We start from the raw sequence: 12,914 nt of genomic DNA, 5'->3' as shown, positions 1-12,914 counted from the left end.
CCGGAAACAGCGATCCTTTCCGAAGGAATTTTTTCCGGAAATTTTTTTTCCGGAAATGGGGCCTGTTTCCGGAAAAAATTTTTACGGAAAGGGTAAAATTCGAATTGCACTGCTCAAGCGGTTAGTTTTTGAAATTTAATATTAAATTTGGATATTAATAAAAAATTCGGAATCTAGTGTGGCATTGACTGTATTAACTTTCAAATAAACAATAAATTAGTAGCTAGATCAAGAAAAAAAAATTATATATGTATATGAGAAAGAGATTGAGTTTAAATAAATAATAAATTAGCTAGGTCAAGAAAAAAAATTATATATGTATATATATATTTTTTTTTGATGAAAATCCCGTAAGAAATTATATATATACTAGAGGTGGGCCTCGCTGCTTCGGCAGCATTGTCGAGGCAGGTGGAGAAAAATTGAAATCCAAATATGCAGAAGTATACAGTTTGGTTAAATTGAGTTAGTTCTATGAAGATTATTAATTCATGTAGTCATATATGAAAGAAATCGAAGAATAAACACAAAGGTATTTGATAAAATTGTTGTGTTGCTTTTACAGAATTAATATTCTTGGATTTCATACAACAATACAAAACATTATATTAAAAAAAAATTGCTGCTACTTTCAACAATAGCAAGATTACTTCTGTATATCCACCCTGAAAAAAATAGATTTGGCATTGTAGTCATTGGAATCACTCAAATCACTAAAAATAAATGATTTAAAATCATTTTACACCATACCAACGGTTCTTGTTATTGCACTTGTTCACCTCTAAATAAGTACGAAAAATAGTGACAAAAACAAAAGCAAAAAGTTAAATGCTTATTTTTTTTTTTCTGGATTCCCTAGGCTACGGTTGGGATTTTCATCAAATTCCATGGAGGCTTTCAAGTTTCTCATCAAATTCTATGGAGGCTTTCATGTTTGAAGCACCGTTAAATTTAATCTTTTCGGTCTTAATCTCTTTCAAGACAGAATACCAGTACAAATTAAAGCAATAAAAATCTGACATAACATGACCAATGCTACTTGTACAACCTAAGACCATAGAATCCTTGTTCTTTCTCAACTTGATTTTCATTAGAAGCATAATTTGTATGTCATAGAGTATTAGAAAATTATAATATGCTAGAAAAATCTCTACAAAATACCTCACATGCAAATCTAATATGGGATTTTATCAGTGCACCTTTCTCGAGCAAAATTTGCATAATCTCTAGATTCCAATGCTCGCAGCAAAGAAGTGGTACTTGAGTATTGCTGAGTCAAGAACATTTGTCTCTTCATGTGTCTGAGAAACCCAAAATAGTAAATACTTTGTATTTATTTAGAATTAGATACTAATTAAAATAGCCACTGGCTACCTTAACTTCTTTTTAGGAACATTTTTTTTTTCGCTTTTTAGACAGTTCATATTTTCATTAGTTTTTCCTAAAAGGGTCTGGACAAACCAGTGAGGTGCTTTTTCTTTACCAAAAATGAAAGAAGAATGTATCCCTCAGAACTCTCTTACCTTAGCCTTAGTCACTCTGTAGCGAGTCTGGTCTACACAAATTAAAAAGAATAAAAAACCCAGAAAGGATAACAATGCTATGGAACCTCAAACTCATCCTACAATCTTTACCTTGACATAGATATATAAAATCATGATGAATCTTCAAATGGCAACAGATCACGTTTAAAGAAAATCAAGACTGATACTTCTAAAGTCTGTGAATGATAATGCAAATGAAAAAGAGTGATAAGACTTGAGCATACCAAGTAGCATTACAAAGAAACATTATTGTGGGTTTACACAACACCATCATCACTGTTCACTACTTGCTCGTTTCCTTTCAAAATCCTGCAAAAACTTTACCAAAACTTAAGATTCTTGAAAAGTCTTTTTTTGAAAGATTTGACAGTGGCTGTCAAATTAGTTACAAAGTACAGGCCTACATACTTTTCCTGCATCCATAAAAGTGTTGAAAATTGATCCAAAAATAGGAGCACGTTTTTCAGAATAACTGTTAGTAGTGCTACGTTATTTTGAGGATATGTTTATAATAGCAAGGACATATTGGTGGGTGCTAAATTTAGAGTAGGCATAGTGGTTAGTTCTTTTTAGCCTGTTGTGTAGTGGGTGCTTAATTTAGGGAGTTGTGGGTGTCTATTTTAGAAACATTGTAATGTTATAAATATCCTAGAACTCTATGTAATTGAGTAAGAGAGAAAGGAAATAAAGCGTTGTTTCTATTCAGAAAAATATTCTTCTCTCTTCAATCCTTTGCATACTGGCACAAAGCAGTGCAGTATTGCTTAGTTTATCCCAACAAAATGGTATCAGAGCCGATGGTTCGGTGGGCAAGCAATTGAAGGCAGCGTCAATTTGCAATTGATGGTAGAGTCAATTGGTGCGCAACCTTGAAGAATTGCAGCAGCAACAATTGCTAAAGAAGCATTGACAACCTTGAAGACGGCATTTCAGGGAAGTTCTCAAGTTGTGGCAATCAAATGGCAAATCCTACACGGAGATTTGTTGCATATGAAAATAGAAGAATCAATGCAGATTTTTCTAGTGAAGAGTCACATTCGTTGTCAACCAAATTCTAGCATATGGAGACAACATCCTAGAGCAAACCAAGGTGGAAAAGGTGCTGAGAAATGTAGCACCAAAATTTGATCACATGGTGGCAGCAATTGAAGAATCAAAGGATCTTTCAACCAATTCCTTTGATGAACTGATGGGATCATTGCAGACCCACGAAGCAAAGTTTAGATCAAAGGAGAAAGAAGATGAAAAGGCGTTCTACAGAAAGGGAGAGTCCTCTCAATGCAGAGGTGGACATGGCCATTGTAGATTTGGCGGTTCTGAGTTTCAGCACGACAAAAAGATGTCTAGTGCTTCCAGCAGAATAGATCTGGATGTGTACAAGCCGATTGTTTCAGAAAATAGAGGGAAGAACAGCAAGCATGCTGTGAAGAAGAAAAGAAAGAGCAATTCATGCTTTTCATGGCGTGTACAGAAGGTGGAAGGCAAAGATCCACAATCTTTGAAGAAGCAAGAGTGAACCCAATTTGTATGTTAAGAAGAGTTGTTGATCGTGTGCTTGTATGTAGATGATATGATCTATATGAGCACAAGTGAGAAGTTGTTAACAGAATTTCGAGCAAGCATGAAAAAGGAGTTTGCAAGAGCATGGCACCATCTTTGTCTCTCAAAGAAAGTATGAGTATGCAAAGGATTTCCTAAAGAAATTCAGTATGCATAGTTGCAAGGCAGCAACTACACCCATGAATAATAATGAGAAGTTAACAAGAGATGATGGTACGGGTTTCTGTGATGAAACAAAGTTTAGAGGCCTAGTTGGAGGTTTGATTTACTTAACCCATACAAGACCAGATATTTCCTGTGCAGTTGGAGTGATATCTAGCTACATGCATAATCCGACCAAGCTTCACTTTGGAGCAGCAAAGAGAGTATTGAAATACATCTCAGGTACAACAGATTTCGGGCTGTGGTATGGTAACACAAATTCCTTTTGAGTTATTTGGTTATGGTGACAGCCATTGGGCAGAATGTTCAGAAGATAGAAGAAGCACCTCGGGTCACATGTTCTCCCTTGGATAAAGTGCAATAAGTTGGAGCTCGAAGAAGCAAGAAACAGTGGCGCTTTCATCCTCAGAAACTGAATACATTGCGATCAATTTAGCCGCGTGTCAAGCAATGTGGCAGATGTTCTAACCAAGGCATTATCACTTGGCAAGTTTGAGAACATGAGGAAGAAGATTGGAGTAACCAATTTTGGATCAAGGGGGAGTGTTGAAAATTGATCCAAAAATAGGAGCACGTTTTTCAGAATAACTGTTAGTAGTGCTACGTTATTTTGAGGATATGTTTATAATAGCAAGGACATATTAGTGGGTGCTAAATTTAGAGTAGGCATAGTGGTTAGTTCTTTTTTGCCTGTTGTGTAGTGGGTGCTTAATTTAGGGAGTTGTGGGTGTCTATTTTAGAAACATTGTAATGTTATAAATATCCTAGAACTCTATGTAATTGAGTAAGAGAGAAAGGAAATAAAGCGTTGTTTCTATTCAGAAAAATATTCTTCTCTCTTCAATCCATTGCATACTGGCACAAAGCAGTGCAGTATTGCTTAGTTTATCCCAACAAAAAGACCCTATGTAATCTATCGACCACTGAAACTCACACAGCATATCCTAGCAGTAAAATTAAGAAATTACATTAATATCCCTGCTATCTAACACAGCACACTCCACAGCAAGATTCTTGAAAAGTCAAAGCCAATAATAACACAAAACTTTATTGCACAATCATGTCCAAGGAAAGCATATCAACATGTACAGTTACTACGATTATGTGATTGTGTAAATCCAAAAAAATCTATAATCATCAGGAAGTTGTAAAAAGAAAATTAACTAAGGAGTCATTTCAGATAAATTAAAAAAGTTTAATATCAGACAAGGTAACAATGCATTGGTATGCACTTGGATGGCACAGGATCAAATTGCAAGGATTTCAATTTTACAATTGTTTTGGTGCGCTTACTTTGCACATGACATGAGGACCATACTAATATGAAGCCACCTTCATGCTAGTTAACCACTATAAAAATGTGTACTGGTAAAGCATCATCTCTACTGCTACTGGACACCAACAGTAATTTTACTGTCAGCATTAAAATAAGCAAATCCTTGATATGGAGTAAAAATTTACTTTGTTACAACACAAATAAAAAAATGAACAAAAGATATCAGAATCAATATGGTACCATGTATGTCACTTCTTACACTGGCAGGTAGCACAACTTGAGGCATCAAAATTCCCAATTCCGAGCTCTTAGGGATCGTAATCCTTGTACATTGTTCTAATTATTGTAAAGTGAGAAACCCTGAATTCAGTTACATTGGTTAAATATGGAGAAAGTTTCATAAACAATAGTAAAAAGGAACAAACATATATTTGCAGAATTGCTAGCAGTTACAGAAGACTCAACCTTTGTCCTCTGGTGCATGAAATGCGTCTCTGTGCCCTGTGACCAACATTTTTTCAAAATAATATATTTAGTTTGTACATAAATAGTTTTGGAAATATAATTAAATAACATGTCACTTGTTAAATTGACATACATTGCATTTCTCTTTTTTTTTTTAATCACCTGCCTTGTCGGTGTCATGTAAAACGTTGGCCTTTAATTCACAGGAACCCCTGTAAACATTTTTTTTTTGTTTTTTGTTTACTCTGTAACAGATTGTGAAGGCCTGCGGCAACTCACAAGGACTCGATGCCTTTTCCAAAAACAACTAATAACCGTAGTATTTTATGCGCAGAAATATAAAAATGTTTTACCCGGTATTTTTGTTTCTATTCCTATTGTTCTTGTTTTGTATGTAGATTCTTTTTATCTCTGCTGTTATTTATGCAAAGTGTAATGAACATGAGTTTGGTAGTATATGAGTGATTCGTTATGCTTGATTTAATTTGAATGGATATTTTCTGGATCAATCACAAATTCTTGGAGAGATGTTGATTAATTGGACCGCCTATTTATTTTTATGGCATAACATATATCTACAAACTACATAACGTGGTATATATATGCAGATGCACGAGTTTGCAAGTTATACAAACTAGTAAGATTTTTAATTATTAAAATAACGAAGTATTTTACTAAATCACAACTTTCAAAGGTTATGTTTGGATTTTGCCATGATTTAATTACCTGGGTGATCATGGAGCAGTTAATCGGACAGTGACGGAGCTAATTGCCAAATTAAATATATGGAGTATATATTCTATTTATTTATTTTAAGGATTATTGTAGCATGCATTTTAATTGTTATGTAAATCTAAAACTCAATTTTTTTTTATGTAAATCTTATCTTAACAGATAACCTATGGTTATTTTTTAAAAACTTAAGAAATGTAATAGCTTTTTTTTTTAAAATAGAAAGCGGTATTTTAGTTTATTTAGTTTATTAATAAAAAAATAGGCTGCATTAAATGTATAGATATAAACTAGTATTTTGCTCATGTGTTGCAACATGACATACTATAAGAGAAAAAATTTCTCATACAAATGACATATTTTCATAAAGAATTGACAATGAAAAGAATAATTACTCAACAATATCCATGAATGATATTAAAAAAGATTGATTTTAAATTAAAATTATAAATACAAATCAATTGGTATGATAAAGTTTAATTAAAAATAATGTTGACTTAGTGCAAATTGAAGATATCATAATAATAACTATATTATACACTTTATATTTGTCAGATAAAAAATAAATATTCAATTACTACAATTGAAAATATATAATAAAATTAAAAATATTAAATTCATATGGTTTATACTTTATTTCCGCTCATGACCTCCCGATAAACTATATTCTTAATGTACACTCCTAGGGTGTTTCTTTTTAGCTATTCTTTGAATTTTAAATTTATATTTTAGTTATAAAAAGTTAAGTCAAGACACAACACATAAATTTTGATAAGTGCTATCTTTTCTTGTAAAAAGAAAAATAATTTGCAGGTAAAATGACAGCTCGGGAAAAATAATTGGTAAATGTTGATTGATAGAAACGAAAAAAAATACAGGGTAAATTTTGTCAGATGTTACTAAATTTTATCTTTTATCACGAATTGATCATTCAAATTTGATTTGTCTTTTTATAACTATTAAAAAATTTATTTGTTTTTATTCTATAAATTTTACATTTAAAATACTGATTAAATATGTTCATTCATCCACGTTATTATTTTATTATTTTCTTGAACATAAAAGATAATGGATGGACATATTCGAAAAAATTATGGAGGCAGCTTGATTAAAATAAATACAAAATTCAATAACTATTTAGGTATGATACTTGATTTAAATATTATCTCATCTATATTAACTGCAATGGTTGGAATTGATTGATTTAAATGCGGATTGAATCTGAACCCTTCAAACAAATAATCTACTTTCTTTTGATTAAATACACAATTTCTATGTGTAGAAGTCTAAATTCAGTGAAAATCTATGTTGCATAGACACTGGTACAAGTATCGTATCGGATACGATACAGATACAACGATACGTTAATTTTGAAATATCTTGAATACGATATATATATTTTATTAATGAGTTAGGCTAATATGACATTGGTGCTATTTGAAACTAAATAACACCACATCTTAAACCCTTAGATCTGCTTTAAGATTCGTAATATCCGCTTTTACTGTTCAAGCACTTTATTTTGTACGAATCTTAAAGCAGATCTAAGAGTTTAAGATGTGGTGTTATTTAGTTTCAAATAACACCAATGTCATATTAGCCTAACTCTTTATTAATTTAACCATTGTATTATAAATGAAATATGAAAAATCAACGCAAGTATAAATGAAATATGGTATTTATGCAGTAGATCCTGGAATCGATTCTTCGGTGCCGCTAAAATAATTTTGCATTGCTCGGTTCACAGGACCCAGTCCATGCAAGGTGGTGAAAATTATACTCGCCAAACGTTCGCCAGACGTACAGCCACACGGACTCAATCTCAGCTGTTGTCGCGAAACTCTCTCTCTTTTTCCCTTCCCCGCGCCACTTCATTTTCCCAATTTTTCTCTGTCGCGACTCTCTCCCGTAGATCCATCTCCTCCCTAAAAACTAAAAACCCTAGAAACTTCTCTCTGCCTCGGTCGCCTCTCTCACCTCCCTCTGCGGCTCCCTAAATCGCGTTTCTCTGGCTCCGCGGCTCTTCCCCTCTCCGACACCATCTCTCGCAACATCTCTCTTGGTCTCTCGCTCTCTCGCCTCAGATCCCGACCTAGCACCATCTCTCTTGGCCTCTCTCGCCTCAGACTCGCTGGTAAGGACAGTAGTTCAAGGTACCAACTTGCTTAATGCCTCAACTCTAGCATTTCTAAGGAAGAAATAAAACAATATAATACACGTGCCACTCAGTGATTGCAGTACTAAACAACAATTATTTTCCATCTTTCTAAAGATGTGGACTTTCGTTATTATACCAACAACAAATATTATTGGTTGACATTTATTGGTACAGAAGCCTGTTAACAGAGTTAAATGGCGTGATCTTTTGCCAACTGACGTCTTTTGCATGAAATTATTTTTACTTTGTGCAATTGGTTCGGATAATGACTACTAATACTTCCTTTATATGGGTGGTCCTTTTGCAAGACTACAGAAGGTATGTCTCAATCTAAACATTCTGCAAGTAATAATTTTTTTCTCTTATTAGTGTTTGAGTTCAAGAGTTGGTATTTGGCCATTTTGAGTGCATGTTCATTGATATTGGTATCTGATACAAGTTCTTGTTACATAAACAAATAGCAACACTGGTAAATTTCTAGAGTTTTTGTCTATTACAAATGAACAGGGTCCTCCGTGTAAAGTTACTGAAGGAATACCGGCAGAACCGGGGGCTCTTCAGAAAATGTTGGAGCACATCAAAGTATACTATGGGAATCCCCCAGTTATGATTCATGAAAATGGTACTCTCCTACATTTTCTCAGGTTTTGGTTTGTCACCTCTCAATCCAAAAATGTGCTTACTGTCACTACTTAAGAAGAAACAAGCATTCACAAAAAATAAAAGTATAATTTTGTTCTCATTTGATCACCCAGGAAATGCTGAGGCAGTCGACCCTGCACACCCAAAAATGACCTATGATGATGATTTTAGGATAGATTTCATAAAGCAATATTTAGAAGCACTAAGTGTTTCAATAAGGTAACTCCTGAACACAGACTCCTTCGTAGCAGTGAAATTATTATTGGTTGAAATAAATCCTTGAATAAATAATTGGAAATATTTGCTGGTAAGTACCAAGTACCAACTACAGAGATGACGTCAACAATAACTATTATCATCATCATCATTAACTACCCCACTACTTTCTATCGTTAATCTTTTGGACCTAAAAATATTGTCTCATTCTTTATTTGTACAGGAATGGATCAAACACGAAAGGCTATTTTGTGTGGTCTTTTTGATAGGTCAGCTTTTCTTCACTATCCTCCATTAAAATCTCTCTCACTCTCGAGTCTGGATATTCTGTATTTGTACAAAAGTTTGCTTTTCTCCATCTTTGACTTGCCTTACAGATTAGGGTTTTGAATCCTGTTCAAATTGCAAGCCTTGTGACACTTCTCAATTTAATCTTAAAAAAAATGCTTTTCACTATTATTTCCTTAACCCATTTTTATCAAATGAAGGAACAATGACAAGGCATTCAATGAGAATCTGGCATTGATATTAAAAACTGAATTGCCTCAACCTCCAATTACTACCACTGCTGCTCAAAAGGGAGATGAAACCATGGATTGTGGTATTTGTTATGTTCAATACCTTCCTATTGGTAAGCTTCGGTAATATAGTGCATGCAAACTTTTCAGTTTTTTATATAATTCCAATTCCTTGCTCCAATTTCAAAACAAACAAACAAAATAGAGAAATAGATCTACTAGCCGCCCTTCAAAGCTCCAAAATTTATCCAAGCAACTACAATATATGCCGCATAAAAATAATAACAACATATGAGAAAGTGGATTGTATATTAAGACTACACAAGAACCTTCTCTGTCATGTCCAATAGTCACTCAAGGCAATAAACAGAACCCAGGGTCCTCCTTGCGTAATGCTAGATTGACAAGGCAATTTGAAAAACACTTCTGTTAAAAAATCTGTGGCTCATTTTTTGAAATTCTGGTTTTCCATGCATAAATCTCTCTATTCAAGGCTCAAAATGTGTACAAGTGAATAAACAGGTCCCCCAATATTCTAACCAGGTCCCATACTTGTATATCAGGTTGTACCAGCCCTTGTACCAATCTTATGAACAAACGAAATGAACACCAACTGGTACACAGAAAACACCAAAAGACAGCAAAAAAGAAAAAAAATAGAAAAACATAGCTAGACAAATAATTTGACCAAACCCTTTTACAGGCACATAGAAAACTTCAAAACAAACATATTATAATTTGATTTTGCATTTTTAGCATTTTATGCTATTTTAAATGTCCATCTTGTTATAAGGACGAAGTCTTTTGTTTGGTTATACAACATCAAATCTCATTGTTTTCATTATTTTTTTACTTTTTTCACTTTTAAATTAATTTATTTGATAATTTATCTTTTTAAATTTAATTGCTTACTTTTGTGTTCAAGGTGAAGCAATCAGATAAACTGGAGAACATCCTTGTTAAGAAGTTTCTCAGATTTTTGTCTTTGAGGATTGAAGCATTTCAAGTACTTAGTTTAGGTTAATTTGGAATTTGATTATGTTTATTTGTTTGTTTGTCTTAGACTAAGATTGGTAGTATACTTGATTTGGTCAATCCTTATTGATATAATTTTTTTTCATCAATTTCATTAGCAGGCACTCACCACTTTGGTCATGACCACTGACCACCACATGCATCTTTTGTTTTGTTTTGGTTTTTTTTTCTGATGTTTTGTAATGTCTTATACCGACATTTTTAAATTTATCCATTTTTAAAAATATTTTAATAAAAATAACCGCTTTCTGTTCGAAATTTTAAAAATACCTAAACCGTGGAATACATTCACGGTTATCATTTTTTATTCGGAACCGCAGAATAAATCCACGGTCCGAATAAAAAATCAGAACCGTGGATTTATTCCACGGCCCGGGGTTTAAAGTGGTGCGGATCTTGAAACAGCCTCTGTTTCTCCCTAACCCGTCTTTCCTCTCTTGCTTTGCCCTCCTACTCTCTTGCTCCGCCCTCATCTCTTGCTCCGTCCTCTCTCTTGCTCACTAACCTGCAGCCCCCACCGAAACCCCACCTGCCTCCCTCTCTTGCTCCGCCTCCTTCCCCTCCGTTCCAAAACCCTAACCCACCTCTTGCTCACTGCCCCGCAGCCCCCACCGAAAAATCTCTCTCTCGTCACTTCTTGGAGAAGGAAGAAATGCACCTGAGCTCTCTCTTCGCCGTGCGTTGGGGCACCGAGTCTCACTGCCTTGTGATTTTTCTCTCTCGGGTAAATGTAAACCCATCTCTTGAATTTTTCGTGTTTGATCGAATTGATTAGTTATCGAGTCGGGTTATTGATTTTCCCGACTCGATCGAATTGATGATATCTTATGTCACTTATGTCGATCGATCTATTTCGAGAAACCGTAGAACTTGAATTGATTAATTATCGAGTGCGGGTTGTTGATTTTCCCAACTCAATTGAATTAGATAATATGAAGGGGTTATTGGTAAATTTAAATAGAGGGGTTATTGGTAAAATTAGATAACATGGAGAGGTGCATTGTGAATAAACTTGAATTGTGTAAATTAATTAAGTAGGGGGGCCTCTATGCTAATCTGAAAATTTTGAGTTATAATTCGGCCTTAGGAAATGCATTTTTGAATTGGGCCATTAAAGTGTTGAAATTTGTCTTCAATTGTTATATTGAAAATAAAATGTAAATTTAAAATAGAAAATTGAGCTTTTTATAACTTTTTGGGCTCGGTTGTAAATTAAAGTGGAAAGGATGAAATAGTATACCGAGCGCATGATAAGCTTTTGAATATGATTAGTATATCATATCTATTTTATAAAATCTACACTCTATATACTTAGCATATATCAAATATGAATGCATAAGTAAAAAAAAAATTTATATACATTTTTAAATATGAATATGATTAGTATGTCATATCTATTTGATAAAATCTACACTCTATATACTTTATTTTGGTTTAGTGATTTTTAGCTTAGTTATTATAGTATTATTGTGTGCATAAGTAAATTCTTAGTTCAGTTTTGAATTGCAAAATTAATTAATGTCCGTTGATTTGTTAAAATTAGTGAATAGTGCTGATAAGTCTCAAGTCTATATGTTTTGCATAAATAGGTGGTTGATTATTGGAAAATTCATATCAATGCAAGATTTTATGTGCCACAGATAAGCTAACCATATATTTTCTTACCCACACCATTACTTATTACATTAACGAAAAAATTCTTACCTATACTCATCTTATCGAATACGTTATAGCTTGAGCAGTTTTATTGACACCCCTAGCGTTGGAGCACTTGAATTTTTGTTCTATGCACATATTTTGACTAGTATAGGTATTATAGAATTCCTATTGCAGTCACAAGCGAATTATTAGAGACAACGAAATAAAATAAATAGTTTCTGCATTTCTGTTGCTCAAAGATGGAAATACATGATCGGTTTGCTTCTATCTAATGTAGGATTCCTCATACTTCGTTTTTAAAAAAAAAATTTATTTCCGAATAGATTAAATTTTTACAATGATATTTGTTATAAATAATTTTACAGAATTAAAACTTTTGACGTAAATTAATATTTTTTAAACTCTGAAAATCTGTATAATAAAAATAATACTGCGTAGAAATTTTTACCAAAACATATATACAAATATCCGTTTGCTCCTAAATAAGAAGAGATATAGACAGAAACACATATAAGTAGACAGAAACTGCTTGCCCCCCTAGCTGAGCACTAATCATCATGAGTAAATATGAAACCCTCAAATTTAATAGATAAAGAAAGATAAAACAATCGAAAAACTGAAGATAATGATGATGTGATATACTGATCTGTATAAAAAATATTTTAAAATTTAACATTTTTATGAAATGTAGATGAATCAATGAAATTTGAGTATATTTTAAGCAATGTAATTGCCGACTATTTTTATAGCGTATTTTAAGTCAATTTGAGTATATTTTTTTTTTTTTCTGTTTTAGCCTATTTTATCCGAATAACAATTTTTTTCATAGTAGCGTAATTTAGCATATTTTTAACTGAATGAGCGTATTTTTTCATATTTGAGTATAGTTTTGTTTGTTTTAGCCAATTGTTTCATGTCTTAATTGTTTTTTCAATGCAGGATGAATA

At 33.0% G+C, this 12,914-nt stretch overlaps 1 protein-coding gene and 1 long non-coding RNA gene across 4 annotated transcripts; one reads left to right on the top strand and one right to left on the bottom strand.

Moving 5' to 3' along the window:
* Nucleotides 1-411: 411 nt before the first annotated feature.
* Nucleotides 412-5,123, bottom strand: LOC144546937 (uncharacterized). Of its 2 annotated transcripts, none has more exons than XR_013508914.1 (3): nucleotides 4,271-5,123; nucleotides 1,200-1,873; nucleotides 412-665 (listed from the first exon to the last, which is right to left on the bottom strand). It is a non-coding gene; the product is annotated as an uncharacterized LOC144546937 (long non-coding RNA). The 2 variants fall into 2 exon arrangements; XR_013508915.1 differs by lacking the exon at nucleotides 412-665 and having other exon boundaries at nucleotides 910-1,301; nucleotides 1,769-1,873.
* A 2,458-nt stretch (nucleotides 5,124-7,581) lies between these two features.
* LOC144546561 (beta-glucosidase 32-like) lies at nucleotides 7,582-10,402 on the top strand. Of its 2 annotated transcripts, none has more exons than XR_013508833.1 (6): nucleotides 7,582-7,873; nucleotides 8,405-8,519; nucleotides 8,653-8,758; nucleotides 8,979-9,024; nucleotides 9,244-9,386; nucleotides 10,199-10,402. XR_013508833.1 is itself a non-coding variant. In XM_078295094.1 (6 exons), the coding sequence occupies exons 1-4, from the start codon at nucleotides 8,186-8,188 to the stop codon at nucleotides 9,019-9,021; spliced, it is 294 nt and encodes a 97-aa protein (XP_078151220.1). In that variant the 5' UTR covers nucleotides 7,880-8,185; the 3' UTR covers nucleotides 9,022-9,024; nucleotides 9,244-9,386; nucleotides 10,199-10,402. The 2 variants fall into 2 exon arrangements, 1 of the variants encoding a protein (XP_078151220.1); XM_078295094.1 differs by lacking the exon at nucleotides 7,582-7,873 and adding an exon at nucleotides 7,880-8,215.
* Nucleotides 10,403-12,914: the final 2,512 nt, after the last annotated feature.

This window comes from Carex rostrata, chromosome 30, assembly GCF_964058835.1.
Source record: "Carex rostrata chromosome 30, lpCarRost1.2, whole genome shotgun sequence".
Lineage (NCBI taxonomy): Eukaryota > Viridiplantae > Streptophyta > Magnoliopsida > Poales > Cyperaceae > Carex > Carex rostrata.
Note: the sequence above shows the minus strand (reverse complement) of the source record. Positions and strands in the feature narration are given on the sequence as shown.